Genomic DNA, 15,616 nt, shown 5'->3' on the forward strand with positions numbered 1-15,616 from the left:
TTGTTAGTCATTAGTACATAATATATACACCTTTATGCTTGAAAATTAATACTGAGTGAAGTTTTGGGTAAAAATTAGTTTTGTTTTGAATTATAAACATTGACACAGCATCTGCAAACAATAGTTTGAAACCTGAATTTTGATATTCTGCTTTTGGAATTAGTTCTACAGCAATATTGTGCAGAAAATCAAGTGAACTTAATAGGAACATAAGCATATCCATGCTATCATAGCATTATATATAAATGGTTAAATTACTCTATTAGTCCATGTAGTTTCACCAAATTTATAACCAAATGTCTACACTTTAAAAGTTTTTAATTGGGTCTCTACACCAGTTTTACATTTATAATCGTATCCTTACTGTTCCAAAAATGTTTAATTTAACGGAATATACTGAACATATTCGCTAGTAGTGTAAGATAGTTGGAAACGTTTTACAGTAAGAAAGGATATATATATATATATATATATATAAGGACCTAAATTTGGGAAAACGATAAGGACTAATAGAGTAAGTGATATATAAAGATCTCATTGGTAGTTTAGTTGGTTAAGTGATATATACCTGAATTTTGATATTTTTCTGGCTGAAATTTTATCTATTGATATGAAAAAGGAATTAATATAAATAATCTTAAATCAAAAAATAAATTCTCATTCATCAATGCTCAAAGATGTTTCAAAAACAAGTATCCTTTGTAAATTTCAAGATCAATAATGGTAAAGCATTGGTTCATCTTTCCTTAAACAGATTCTGCCTTGAATCCCTTCTTGTTATCTGAACCAATTTCTTGCAAAGAGGGATCCAAATCCAATAGTTCATTGCCTAAGGCTACTCCTTGTTTTCTTATGTAGTCCCATTTTTCTTGAACAAGGTAGAAGAAAACAATCAAAGATATCTGAACAGTGAAAAGAATGTTCCAAGCTGTTATGCTTCTTGATGTTTTTTCTTGGTAGGCTTGTAAACCAAGATATACATTTATAACACCTAATAAGGACATTGCAGTTCCAATAATCCAGTGTGCAAAGAACCACATGCTTCTTGTTCTTGATCCCCTGTGAGGAGGAACAAGAAAATAATCAATGCACTAATTCCTTAATAGAAAAGCAATTAGGTAAATTAAAATGTTCTTTCATGAAATTAGGTGATATTACATACGATATTCTTTGAATTGTTATATTTATATTAACTTCGCTAAAGCTGTTACACTTTATAAAATAAGGTAAATCACCAAAAATGTACTCGAATTATCTTGACACGGACAAAAATGCTCTTGAATTTTATTATTGACAAAAAGGCCCTCACTCTTTTTCGTTGATGTATAACGTCTCAGTTCACGGGTGTGCATTTTTGGCACGTTTTAAAATTATTTGACGGTGTTTTGTCAATAACAAAATTCGGGGGTATTTTTGTCAGCAACAAAATAATTTTGAATCCATTTTTGGTGATTTACCCTATAAAATACAAGAAAATTGAGTATCATGTAACTTAAATTTCAGATGAAATTATTGTATACTTTTAATAAAAGGAAATACTTTGATGTATATAATACCTTTGTGGCCTAAAAATACCAACTATGACTTGGAGCCATACAGCACCATATAATGCAAGCCCTAGTCTTTGATGATTGTTGTTAAAGGAATTGTTGAAATTCTTTATGGACATGATTGCCCCTGCTGTGGCAATAAGTACAGCAGCCTTCTGCTAAACAGAAATTAAAAAAAACTGTTAGTTTTGTTAATGATGGGGTTAACTATATTCACTTATGGAATTAACTTTCCTGAGCAGAGATTTTAGTTAATGTCATAATTGCAATATTATTCTCTTCACATGCACTAATTCTTGAATTCAAAGTATTCATTATGATACTCTTCAATAACCAACTAGGCAATATCCCTCCCTTGATCTTATGAAGTAACTAACAAGCATTAAGAAAAATAAACTAATTTAGCCACCACAAAAAGAGGTTAATTAGTGGGATAATTGACCCTTGAGAACTAATTTTAGAACAATAAAAATAGTTGTTGTTCTTATTGTTTTTCAAGTAAAGGGAAAAGAAAATAAGCTAACAAAAAATGCACATGCAAAATCTTGCATTTGAAAATTATGATGTAACAGAAGTTCAGAATACACTTGCCTGCAAAATTGCATGAACATAGAATGTAACTCTAAGCCTCCTTTGACCTCTTTGTCTGTTTGAGAATCTAATTGCTACTATACCAAGAGGCATCAAGAATGCCATAGAACCCCACAGAAGAAATCCATGCAATTTGATTTCAAACTCAAGTCTAGGATTCATCTTCATATGCTAGCAACCAAAATAAAACATGTTAGCTTCACATACTTTGTTCAAGTATTCGAGATCCGATAAGGCGCATTGCCCTCTAAACACCAATTTTTTCAGTACTCAGGACTATAAGAAGAAGATACTACCAACTTGATTGATAAAAATTTAAGGACTATAAGAAGAACATGAACTAGGAATAATGGATTCTACCTTAATGTTGTGGCCTCTGTTGTTGCTTGCATGAATGCCTCTGATTTTCTTGTGATCTTGTTCTGAGCCAACAAGTGGAAACATGATGAACACAAGACTTGCTTGGAAGAGCAAAACAATGAGCCTTTGCTGAACTCTGATTCCCCTTTCTTTTGTTGAGAATATGAACATTTTCCATTCTGAAGATCGTGCGTCATTCCCCATAAGTTGACCAAGCTAAATATTCTACTTTTCCCTTGTCACAGATGACACAATCACTAAAAAAGTAAAAAGTTGTCACCAATTCAGAGAGAATGAGATTAATGTGAGGGAAGGGAGAAGGTAGATACAATTTGAGCTTAAGTTAATATATATTATGCATAATGGCATAAAATAAACATGTGGGGTTAAGCATTTGCAGCCTTTTTCTAGTTTTTATATATATATATATATATATATATATAGAATGGCAAAGATATAGACTTTCTTGATAAACATTAAAGTTCAGCCTGAATCAAAGATTGAAAACTCTCTATCACATAGACATAAGCTTCTAGTTCATCTCATTTCATTTGATGTTGCTTTTACTACTAACTACACTTGATATTTTCACCTATGTTTAAAATTTGTTTTACTGTTTTTTACTTCCTATATTTATACATCACATATTCTTGGCAGTGGTAGGTGACAAGCTAGGATGATAGGCTATGGAAAACACAACAGAGACATAACTCATATCTATGTTATGTAGTGCATTCAAAATTTACAATTATATCCCCACTTGCACTTGCCAAAATTAAAGAATAGAATGAGTAAAGACTAAAGAGTGAACAGAGGCCAATAAGGTTGTCTTTATGAGTAGATCCAAGAGTGCCTTGTTGAAAGCACATGTGGTTCTCCTTCTTGGAAAATACCATATTGCTGTATACATTTGGAATCTCTAAGCTAAGAGAGCACATAATCCAATGCTGTTCTTCATTGCTCATTTGCTTGCTACAAATTTCTTTATTAAAACATGCACGGTTTAAGTTACATGGTAAGCTTATTTTAATTGAAAAAAAAAATTAGCTGTTTAAGCAATGATTTGATTTGGATTCAGATATTGGTTTGAATAATCTAGAGAGTATGCAGAACGCAAACCAATAATAAAGATACAGAATTTTTTTTTTTTTTTTTTGTGTCTGATGAAAGAAGAAACAAAGAGCAACTAAGATGGAGATATCATCTCCTTCCTAATGATCTGATCAATAACACTACAAGAAATTAAGAATTCAGTGTAAAGACGAGAATGACTAGCCACTGTTTTAGCTAAACAGTCAGTTACCGAACTAACTTTCCGCATCTGGGATGAATCCTTTTTAATCAAGAGATAAACTTCTAGACAGTCTGTTTCGCAAATTACCTCCCTGTGACCACTTTTCTACCATTTTATAACTTTTCCTAATATCTATATCGACATTGTTGTTACAGTTTTCAGAGTAAACTTTGTTCAGATTTAATATTACACAAAAACTTAAGTATCGTTAATCTTACTCCAAGGTTGAATTTCTGGAGAGATTAACAATTTGATTTGTTTGTAGTTCTGGCTAGTCTCATTATTGTATTGTAAACGATAAGTCAACATTCAAACAAAACGTAATTACTAAATTGGAAACCAACCTTAAACAAATACATCAGGAATGGAAAAATAGAGTACTCCGGGTGAGAAAAATGCAAAACAAAATTGTCAAAAGAAACCACACTCTGAGAGTTAAAGAGAAGAAAACTATGTCTGCGATTCCAGGTAATCAGGTTTGTTACTGCTTAATTACCCTTCTCTAAGTGATCCCTATGTTTTACTGATGAATCCAACAGCCTCAAAATGACAAGCACAGAAAACAAATCAACTCGAATCACATGAATAGGTTGGGTCTGGTTGCTTTGTAGGTTGTCTTCAGCTTCCTGGTTGGGGGCCTCACCTTCTTGAACACCAATGGGAACTTGATCTTAGAGTTGTGGAACTGCTTGGTGCTCTCCCTTTTGCACATCTTGGCGGGGACGGTTGCCGTCTTGATGATCTGGATGCAAGGAAATCTGACCCTATGACGCGACGCCATCTCATTGTACATTTGTTCAACAGCACCGTTTAAGGTAGTGTCTCGGAATTCCTTGTACATATTATGATAACCGGTGCGACTCTGATATCGGAGCCAGATTCCATAGTTGTTTATCATGGTAGGATTTTTCTCGAAAATCTGCAATCAGTAAACAAAATTTCAATTTAATGCAAAATGGGGTTGCAATCTAAAATACAGATGAAGCTAACAAACAAGAAAATATCATGATCCAACCAATAAATTAGGAAAACATCTTTCACCTCAATTAGGCAGTTATAACTTATAAGCAAAACAATTGCAAGCTATCGGAGGCAAGGTTTTAAAAAATGCATGTAAAAATGTTTGGCTATTATAAATGCTTAACCTAATGTTTAGTTGATTAGGAACTAAATTAGCTATAATCTGTCATTTACTCTTATAAAAGCAGCTCTTAACAGAAACTCCAAAATGCTTGTAACCATAAATGATGCTCCATTGAGACCTATTAACAGCTAAGTAACTAGCTAACTAAACATCAAAGTAATTTATTAAAGTGGGATAACAATTAACTCATGAGAAATGATCAAGGGTCATAAGAATTTATTGTTTTTGGCCATCACTTTTAGCCATCAAACTAATTTATTTAGTCTAGTAATCCAGCAACATATTTTTAGCCTACATTTTTAAACATTGATGGCTAACTACTAGCCAAAAATAATAAATTTTCTTGGCCCTCTAGCATTCCTCTTAACTCATAAGTGCATACCTCATTGATGGCCAGCACTTGCCCATTGCTCTTCTTGACCTTCTTTAGCTTTCTCAAAAAGTACCTAAAAGAAATTAACATGAAAATAAAGATGCAATATAACTGGTTATTCCTGGAGAAATGGAAAACATCTAAAACAACATTTGCATGTCATCTACACAGAATAGCATATCAAAATTAAAGCTTAAATGTACAAATTGCTTCTCCCATAAAGATTGAGAACAAGACATCAAAATAGTTCTTCAAAGACATTTTAAAATCAATTTGAAACTTTAGTAATACAAAATATTCACCAATTTAACAATCAAATTGGTGCATAAATATACATTAGATGACTCAATTTATGTCAAAAATCTCTGGAAAAGGATCTTCTAATGGGAGAGATTGGTAAAGTGATAAAGTGAGAGAGTCAATCACCATTGAATTTATAACTTCCATCATTTTGATCACTCTACTAACCTCAACAGCTTGATATAGAGAATATGTGATTTAAGTACTAACTTTAGCATTTAAAATTAAAAGCAGAAAATATTGGAGATGCAAAAATATGTGAAAAATCAGAACACAGAGATCACATACCAGAACTTGGATTTGGCACGAACCTCATTGGTGGCCCAAAGCTTCATGCGGTAGATCTTAGGGTGCTCATCTTTCTCTGTGGGAAGAGCCCTACCCACCACCTGGTATTGGTGAAACTGCAACCCAACAATTCCTCAAATTCAGTTCAAATTCAACATTGCAAAAAAATAAAAGGTGAAATTGAAATGATAATTAGAATTACGGACCCTGAAAGTAACCATTTTCAGCGCCGGACGGAGAAGCTGAGTGAGCAGCAGTGTTGAATCACGAACCGGCGCGTACGGAGTCCCAATTAGGTTTTAGCCTCAACTATAAAACGAAGAAGAGAGAGATATACAAAGCGTACGAAAAACCCTAACACTGGTGGAGTCTTGGGCCATTCAAAACCCGCTTGTTTGGCCCAATTCAAGGCCCAATAGTGTTACGTTGGACCATTTGCACTTTGGCCCAATTATTTTATATCGGAGGAGTTCTGCCCCATTTTTAAAAATAGCTAAAGATCCTCTGACCAAAAAGCTAAAGATCCAACTCAAATAAAAAATTTAAGCCCGTCCAAAATAAATAAATATATAAAAAGTTTAAGGTTTGATTATTTTGTGGTCTCTATAGTTAGGTACTTAGGTCTTTATACTTTTATTCTTTTTAATTAGATCCTTATATTATATCAGATGTTGTAATTAAGTCAAGTGTTAGACATATCCATTTTGTTTAACGAATATTTCGTTAATTCCAGTGTTTTTGTCACAACGGGAACTTAATTATAAAATTTGATATGATATAGGGACTTGATCAAAAAGAAAAAAAATATAGAGACTTAATTGAAAATTCAGTAAAACTATAGGAACCGACAGAATAATTAAACCAAAATTTAACTAAAGATGATAATTAATATATTAAAAAGTGTTATTTTAAATAATTTATTTAAATATATCATACTATCTAATGATTCTCAAATATTAGCTTTACTTCATGTGAATAGTCATCCTTTTAAAATGTATAAAAAATAAGAATTTTCCCTATGTATTTATTATGTATATATTTTTGTAAAATAAATATTATTCAAAATAATTTAATTTAAAAGTACTTTCATATAAAAAATCTTTAGATGTGTATTCAATTATATATTATTGCATGATTAAAAATAACTATTATTCTTATTTACTTCATAATTAATTATCTGAATAAACAAACATAATTGAATGACTATTTAACAAATTTTACACGGTTAAAAATTAAAACTCTTATTCAAGAACTTGCATCGAGATTTTTCAACTTTGAACATGGAATAGTGGAAGTGGAGAAGAGGAACATTCCACACTTGATTCACGTCCAACGTATGCAAAGTGGCAAACAACAACTTTGAATCCTATTCAAATTTAAATATTAATTCTAAGAACCTGCCTAGTCACTTCCACCAACATATCTTAGAAAAATGAAAATGCAAATATATAGATGTAGTGTTTTTATACATCCAATCTTAATTCAACACAACCTCTTCTAAAGTAGTATTAGTGTGTGAATGAAATATATAGAGAGATTATGTTTATAAAAAATTTATCTTGCCATGTATTTTTGATAGAGTTTAAAGCATTATGGGCATCTACAAAGATATAAAATTAATAAATAATTGGATTATTATGTAATGAAATTGGTGTATGTGAGATCATAAGTCAAAATTTGTAGGCGAAAGTGCAAAACCGGATTATTTTTGTTTTGTAAACTAGACACTTTACACTACAGATTAAGCTTTAAATTTGACAGCCAATTATTATGGTGATGATAAATTTTAAAACTTAACCTAAGAAGAAAATGATTATTTAAGGAATTCTCTAATATAATGAAGTCAATAGTTTTATGGGGAAGATGGTTCCTCATTTATTTTCTGTTACTTTTTGGGACAGAGGTCTTAAATTGAATTATAAATACTTAAATAGTTATTTGATATGTCAGGGACTAAGTTTGAATTAACCATATTCTTGGTGTCTAAACGAGTAACATGAGCTGAATGCGGATTGGATCGAAAATGCCCAAAATTTTGGTTAAAATTATTGGATCTAATATTTGTAGTTTTTTAATTTGGATCTGTACAGATTTGATTGAATATTGGATATATCCGCAAAACATAAAAATATTTTTAAAAGTTTATTTTTGTTAAAAAGATATCAATAAAATTTATTTTCTCCATTCTTTTAAACATGTTTACTCTTAAAATAATATTAAACATACTTTTCTCAAATAATAAATTAATATAGTACAACATATATGATAATTATTAGTTGAAATAAACACAAAAAGAATATTTACCTATTTATTTTTTTATTTTTGCGCATACACGAATATACGGATACTTACACAAAATTCGCAATCCGATCCTATTAGTGTGCAGATCGGATCGGATCTTATGGATTGGATCCATATCCGCAATTTTCGAATCGAATTCGGATAAACACCGCAAACATGCGAATCGAATCCGATTCATGAACACACAAACATGGCCATATGCTAGTTCTAATAAATTAAATAAAATAAATTATTTATCTTAGAAAAATTGCAAAGTTTAATAATATACCATATAATTTTGAATCCGAATTTTATATGGTTAGAGCTATTTTCTCCTTTGAAACTTTCTTTTAGTATTACCACTAAACCAAAATATATAGTATAATAAATAAGAATAAATAAAGTCTATTCAAGAAGAGACGAAAAAGTGCAAGAATATATTGAGTAAAGTTTCAGAGAATGAACGAATTATTTTATAATATGATTAAATTATCGGAGACAATAGAAAAATAATGGCAGACTTGTATGATATAAAATCATAGAACAACATGGTTGACCCATTCTTTCTTGGAATCCATGTGTTATTTTTTATTAAATAAATTTTGCAGTGTACCTAACAAATTGGCCTTTGAATTGAATAATATATTTATGCCACATAATGAAAATAACCAGAGCCATTATTTGATCATGTCTTCAGACTTCAATCTAAAGAACAGGAACCAAAAATTAAAAAAAAAAATAAAAAATATTAGTCAGGATTCTGAGCTTGCAATTTTCCTTTTGAGATTTGAGAATATATATATATAAACCAGAATAAGAACCAAACATGATAATCAGTCCAAGGGAACACCATATAGAATTGAAAGAACAAATAACTAAAAATAAACAATAAACACAAAAATTGAAGCAGTTAAAAAAATGTGTACAAAACAATGTCATGACCCTTTTTTTTTCCCTTTGTAATTGCTTACCTGATTCCTAATTCTATAAATAATCTGAAAAATCAAAACCTGATCTTTCTTTTATTTCTTTCTTTTCTATTTTTCTTCTTTTTTTTTCTGTATATACCACTATCCAATTTTCCATCTACAGAATCTACCTCTCCTAAATTGCCATGTTTACAATTGTTCTTCATTTCTTTACCTTCCAACACAAGCAAAAGTTCACACATCAGCACACTTCCTTGGTGCATAACCAAGCCTTGATTTCTTCATATCATAGAGGATATGGAAATTCTGCTGCTGATAGTTTCCGATGATCGAAAGGGCGTGCCGGGGAGTCCCTAAGATCGCTAGACAAACGACATCTGGATCTATCTGGATGAAGTAATTCTCCACAGGGAAGTTCCAAACTGCTCCATCTGAAAACAAGATCCCAAAATCTGGCAGCTCCATCTGATCAATCCCAGACACATTGTAACATGGCTTTAAAGGTGGAAGGCCTTCAACAATTGGATATCCCTTAATTTTCTTCACAAATGCATCCTTAATGATGTCATAAGCAGGATCAGCAAAATAAGTTAAAGTGGTGCCAGAATCAATGATTGTTCCACCAGCACCTTGTGCTGATAAGTTCCAAGTTTCCTCAGGAATATCCAATACCTCACCATCAACCATCAAAGATTTGATCTGAACATAGTAAAATGTATCAACTGAATTATCTTTGCCACCAACAAATGAAGTGTAGTTCAAATTAGGGTGGCCTAAAAGCTCCTTATCCTCACCAAATATCAATTTGCTGCTAACACTAGAATTGCTATTCCTATCCACAAGGCAATAGGAAAATGAATGGCCATAAAGGGATTGAAGCTGAGATGCAAATGACAATGGCCCTCTCCCCAATCCTAACAACCCTGCAGCCCCATGAAACAATCCTCTATTCCAATGTCCACAGCCAAACATCACATTCTCCACATGCTTTAGCTCGGATTTCCCTGAAGGCGTGGTGAGGTTAACTGTAAAGGTCTCGAGGGCGAAATCACCGGTTGTATTCGAGCTATCTCCATACCAATAGAAGTATGGACAACTCTGATCCTTACCCTTGCAAGGCCTAGGTGGATCCGGCGAGGTTACTAATTGGCAGCGCGGATCACTACAGCTAATGTTCTTAAAGGAACTAGATTCTCTAGGATCATAATAAGGACCAGTTTGATCAAAACATGCTAAACAAGGAACACATTGAATCCAATTAAGGTCACTACCAGTATCTAGTATTAGAGAGAAATGCTTAGGAGGTGTACCAATAAACACATCCATGAAGTACTCTCCAGAGCCAAGACTGACACCAGATTCCAAGGTTGCCACAAGCTGGTTTGCAAGATAATCCGGTGGCGCAGCCGCCGCGGCCGGAGACTTCTCCGGCTTGTGGTGATGCTTTGACTTTGGTCTGGATTTCTCCTGTGCCTTTTGCAGCCTTGAGAAGGTGTTTTGGTTCTTCTTCTCCATGGCCCTTCTATGCAGGGTTTGAATTCTGGTCAAATCCCTTGATGTGAAATCAACATCATCATCATCTTTGTTCATTGAGTGTCTCAAATGAAGCTTCACCATTTCCTTGTTTGGCTTTGCTTCTAGAAAAGCCTCACCTTCATCATCACTATCACCATCATCATCATTGGTTTCTTCACCTAAATTCATGGCAGAACTTGTGAAGCTACACCCTGTGTCGCCAGAAGAAGTCACAGCATTGAAGCTTGGATGATTAGGGAACTTTATGGCTGCAAGAGAGGAACCATTCTTGTTGATGAGATCATGGTTCCTACTTGAAAAGGATTCTACAACAGAGTTGCATATGACAAGTAGAACCAGAACCAAAGAAACTTTCTTCAAAACCATAGTAATCAGAGCTTCACCCTTGAGAAAGTCACAACATCAAACACCTTACAGACACAGAATTTCAGAGATGAAAATCTGGGACGCAATAAAAAACCCAGAAAGAGCAGAACTTTATCAAACTTTCTGAGCTTGGCAAAGATTTGAAAAAAATGGGAAATCTAACCAAAACCAAAAAAAATGTGAACTTTTGAAAACCCCAAAGCTTTTTTTCTTTCTATTCTTCTGAGAAGAGGAAGAACAAGAAGAAGAAGATGGTTCAAAAGGTTGAGTTTGTGCGACTTTATTAGTAGCAATGAGAATTGAAAATTGGAAACAAAGACCTGGAAATACAAATGTCAAGTCCAGTGCCCAAAAACGCGGTTTGATTCACAATAAAGTTGTAATCCTTTTATATCGATTTGGTTGGTTTAGTAGTTAGTTCATTAGTTCGCATGAACAAAAATTTGGGATTTGAATTTCTTTTTCAACATACGGCAACTTATATTGGTTAGTGACAAATTTTTAAATAAAGCTCTGATTAACTACGAATAAGTTTTAAATCTGTTGAATCGATATATACTGGGAGCAACTAAAAAAAGTTGTAATATTTTAGAGTGTGAAATAAATTTTAATAATAATAATAAATTTTTTAATTTCATGAGGCTTTTGAAATCATATATTTATTGCAAAATGATCAATGTGAGGGCAATAGTTAAATTAATTAATTAGTAATAACAATAAATAATTAAAAAGTATACCTGGTCTTGTTCTTAAAGGGGATTTTTCCTATCTGCTTCCTGGGTCATAGGCTCTTGTAGAATTATAGTAATAAGAATATAGAATTTCTAATATTATTTCTACAATTTTAAGCTATTGAATAACTTTGGGTTATAATTTAAAATATGTGAATATGAATCACAAATTTTTATTCTGTCAACTAATCTAAGTTTTTGCAAATAAATAAATAAAATCATATTTCTAAAATTTATATTATTATTATTATTATTAGAACAATTTTGATATATAAAAGTAATATTACTATTGTAATAATATTGGGAGATTTGGGCAAATGAAAATGCAGCTACCAAAAGTCAAAAGCAACGAAACACATTGTCACTAATACCCATTTGCAACAGTGCAAAGTGATGATATAATAAAATAACTCACTCTGGTCTCTGGTCAAAGGTTTGGGTTTGAATAAGTCTTGTTCCTTCTGCTACAGTAGTGTTATTACTACTAATAAATGGAAATTCAAATATTTTATTTTGTTAATTTTATCTCATAAATAAATTGAGTTAATAATATGCTTTTATTATTATATTAAATAGAATGTCAAATTTAAATTTGCATACAATATATAAGGTGTATAAATATTATTTCTCATTTATTATGTATATTGACTCATTTATTATGTATATTGACTCAGTATATGAAAAATAAATACATTTCAATGGAAAAAGAAAATAGAAAAGACAACTCCAACTTCTTCTATATTTTGAATAATTAAAATTGTCCAACATTCTATCAATAAGAATTAACAAATAATAATACAAGCTCTTTCACATATCAATATTCCCAAGTGCCAACACAAATAAAAAGCCATATCAAATTTTTATATATATATTTAATATTTTTTACTTATTTATTCGGATATACAAATTTACTAATATAATTCAGATATGGGAATATATATATATATATATATATATATATATATATATATATATATATATATATATATATCCAATGCTATTTAATTTATTAGTTATGCAAAGTATACTTTTATTCAATTAGAAGAAATCAAGAATTTGTCATATTTAAAAATAAGATCAAAACATATTATCCCTAGGTTACGTTGGCCATAGAGTATTCCGTAGAAATTCTATCAAAACAATGAAAAAAAAATTCCGGCTTTACATATTAATAATATTTTTAAGCAGATAACTAATTAATTAACTAGTCAAAAATAAAAATATAAAAAAAAAATCGATTGACTGTTTCATCTGTAAAATTTACGCAACTGAGTTATGCATCACTTAATAATTAATTAGTTTATAACTGTTTTGGACACGATGCAATTTGATTAAACATACGACGGCACGTCAATTTTAAAGTTTGTAATTAATATGTTAATATGTGTAGTAGTACAGTATACTAAATAACAAACAGTTTCCACCTAACCCTACCAACAAAAAGATTTGATAAAATATATGTTTGAATTCAATTTTATGTTATCACCTTTTCATAGGCGGCTATCATACATAATGCCTCGTACATTTTTCTTTAATTTGGAAAATAATGTTTCATTTTTTTTTCTTTTCACAGCCTATTAACTTACACTATTGGTTATTTGTGTACATTTTGTTAAATAACAAATAAATTATTTAACAAAAAACTTAACTTACGGTGACAAGTTTACACTAATATTACGTGAAATTAAAAAAGTAAATTAAAAACGTAACATATAAAACGTAAAATTTTAATAAAATTTAAATTATAAAATCATCAAATTTATTGTAAATTTCGTAAAATTGATAGACTCATTTTAAAATCGTAATATCAGAAGATTTTAAGAATTGAATCGAGATTCTAACTACTATGTTGGTTATAATTTTTTAAAAATGTCATATTCTACTTATCAAAAAAACTATTATGTAAATAACATTTTTTATAGTAATTTTTCAACAAATTAAAAGTACCATATATATTATAAGGGAAAGTATGAGAAGTCAATGAAATATTTATACAATGTGTACAATAGAGGTTTAGAGAGTATTAGAAATATAATTATTATCGCAGATACTCGGATGGTTACTCTAAATAAAATGAAAGATGTTCATTTTATAATTTAATAGTCTATTATACATATTATATAAACACCTCATTATTTCCTTAGCGGGATCCATATTATAAATATAAATTTTTGCAAGAATATAATTACATCCCATAATCTAGCTATTAGTGTAAGAAATTCCAAAACTTGTATTTCATCAATATATGGCCTACTCCATACTCAATGACACGAATATAGAATATTTAATACGCGGGAGTTGAATTTATAAATTTTTTAATTATGTTTTTTGTGTTATTTTTCATTACAACAAAAAATTACAATTTATGCATAATTTATAACTGCTGAATTGTTTTTTTTTTAAGTTTTATCAATATATATAAAAAAATATAATTTTTTTAATAACTTTATTTTTGACATGAGAATTACATAGGAGAAATATAATAATATCAATAGTACTTTATAAAATTACAAGATATCAATATTTTTATAATATATTTAATTAGTTAAAAATTTGTTACATACATTTTTAATTAATATTAGTTCTTTTAAAAGTTTTAAAAAGTTGAAAATAAATCATAAATGATAAATTATCTCAAAAATACCGGTATTTTTATAGAATACAATAAGATACAACCCTCAAAATAAAATTATAGTCAAAATAAGTTATCATAAAAAAATAATAAGGTACAAAATTTTTTTAACAATATAAGTTTAGAAATAATTAGTATTTATTTTAAAAAATATCTAAAATAAACAATGTGATTATTAAAATAAAATGATATAAATCATTATCTCTATAGAGATAAGTATATAAAAATATTAATATTTGATATTAAATTAGTTAAATAAAAATATTAATGATTAAAATTTAAATTCATCACGTTATTAAAAATAATTATATATAACACCATTAAATATTTAATACCTAAAAAATCTAATAATTTGCTAGCAGTTTAAACTTCTATATATTTAAGGTCTTTCGCTGGTAAAATTTAAATTTTAATAATTATTTAAATAGATGAGTGAACAGATTACTCAATTAACCTAACTTGATTTTATTTTTATTTATTTGAATAATATGAATTGTGGTTGAAGGAGGAGGGGACCTTTTGGTTAGAGCATGTGATGCATTGCATTGTAATATGCAATAATGGCATTGTAATATACAGTTTTGAAGTGTTTGTTTTTGTATTTTGATATTCAAACAAAGACGGCAATACCCATAAAATTAAATCTCACAATCACTAATAATAATAAGGTAGTGTGAAGAAGCAACTTTGAGATCTCATAGAAATTAAAAATGGGTTGATGATGGATTTTTATGCCAACATACATGCCCAGAATTTCAGAGATATATACATTACAATCTGGGTTCAAAGTTAGAAAACATGTGTATCATCTAACAACAATAAGGGCAACATTATTTCAAGGTTTCTTTTCTTTCAGTACAGCATACGGAAATATTTGGTAACAAAAAAAATATTAATAAAAAATTATTAAAATTTATTATTTATCTTTTGTTTTATTTAATATATTTTATAATAAATAAATACTAAATAAAATAAATTTAAATTAATTATTTTTGTCTCTTTAATATTATCATAATATTTAATTAACTAATTACATGTATGGCCAAATAAGTAAAATCCTCCAATAATTATGTATACCCCCAAATTCCTATACTCAGTACACCTTTTTAGATAATTAAAGGGTACGGTAGATTTAGAAAACAAATTTAATTCATTAATTAACTAAGTTCTCATACTTTGTGCATGGCCATTTAGATTTTACCATATGTTATCTATCCTCCATGTGATATACACTTCTCTTAT

General features: G+C 29.8%; 3 protein-coding genes across 3 annotated transcripts; all 3 read right to left on the minus strand.

Moving 5' to 3' along the window:
- Positions 1-637: 637 nt before the first annotated feature.
- Positions 638-3,023, minus strand: LOC112702056 (cytochrome b561 domain-containing protein At2g30890). Its single transcript, XM_025752928.3, has 4 exons — positions 2,502-3,023; positions 2,142-2,312; positions 1,557-1,705; positions 638-1,059 (listed from the first exon to the last, which is right to left on the minus strand). Exons 1-4 carry the CDS (start codon positions 2,703-2,705, stop codon positions 747-749), a joined length of 837 nt encoding a protein of 278 aa, XP_025608713.1. The 5' UTR covers positions 2,706-3,023; the 3' UTR covers positions 638-746.
- Positions 3,024-4,103: 1,080 nt separating this feature from the next.
- Positions 4,104-6,328, minus strand: LOC112703985 (large ribosomal subunit protein eL20y). Its single transcript, XM_029287841.2, has 4 exons — positions 6,107-6,328; positions 5,901-6,016; positions 5,322-5,385; positions 4,104-4,714 (listed from the first exon to the last, which is right to left on the minus strand). Exons 1-4 carry the CDS (start codon positions 6,119-6,121, stop codon positions 4,373-4,375), a joined length of 537 nt encoding a protein of 178 aa, XP_029143674.1. The 5' UTR covers positions 6,122-6,328; the 3' UTR covers positions 4,104-4,372.
- Positions 6,329-9,013: 2,685 nt separating this feature from the next.
- LOC114924202 (aspartic proteinase nepenthesin-2) lies at positions 9,014-11,374 on the minus strand. The gene has a single exon (XM_029287842.2). It carries the CDS (start codon positions 11,009-11,011, stop codon positions 9,344-9,346), a length of 1,668 nt encoding a protein of 555 aa, XP_029143675.1. The 5' UTR covers positions 11,012-11,374; the 3' UTR covers positions 9,014-9,343.
- Positions 11,375-15,616: the final 4,242 nt, after the last annotated feature.

The sequence above is a fragment of the Arachis hypogaea genome, chromosome 7 (genome assembly GCF_003086295.3).
Source record: "Arachis hypogaea cultivar Tifrunner chromosome 7, arahy.Tifrunner.gnm2.J5K5, whole genome shotgun sequence".
Classification (NCBI taxonomy): Eukaryota; Viridiplantae; Streptophyta; class Magnoliopsida; order Fabales; family Fabaceae; genus Arachis; species Arachis hypogaea.

Coding starts and splice junctions, on each gene's coding strand:
- LOC112702056 (XM_025752928.3), bottom strand. CDS start 2,705: ATGGGGAATGACGCACGATCTTCAGAATGGAAAATGTTCATATTCTCA. Junction 2,313..2,501: donor ACAGAGGCCACAACATTAAG/GTAGAATCCATT, acceptor TTTGGTTGCTAG/CATATGAAGATGAATCCTAG. Junction 1,060..1,556: donor GGTATTTTTAGGCCACAAAG/GTATTATATACA, acceptor TCCTCCTCACAG/GGGATCAAGAACAAGAAGCA.
- LOC112703985 (XM_029287841.2), bottom strand. Junction 5,386..5,900: donor CGTGCCAAATCCAAGTTCTG/GTATGTGATCTC, acceptor AATTTCTTTTAG/GTACTTTTTGAGAAAGCTAA. Junction 4,715..5,321: donor AAGTGCTGGCCATCAATGAG/GTATGCACTTAT, acceptor TACTGATTGCAG/ATTTTCGAGAAAAATCCTAC.
- LOC114924202 (XM_029287842.2), bottom strand. CDS start 11,011: ATGGTTTTGAAGAAAGTTTCTTTGGTTCTGGTTCTACTTGTCATATGC.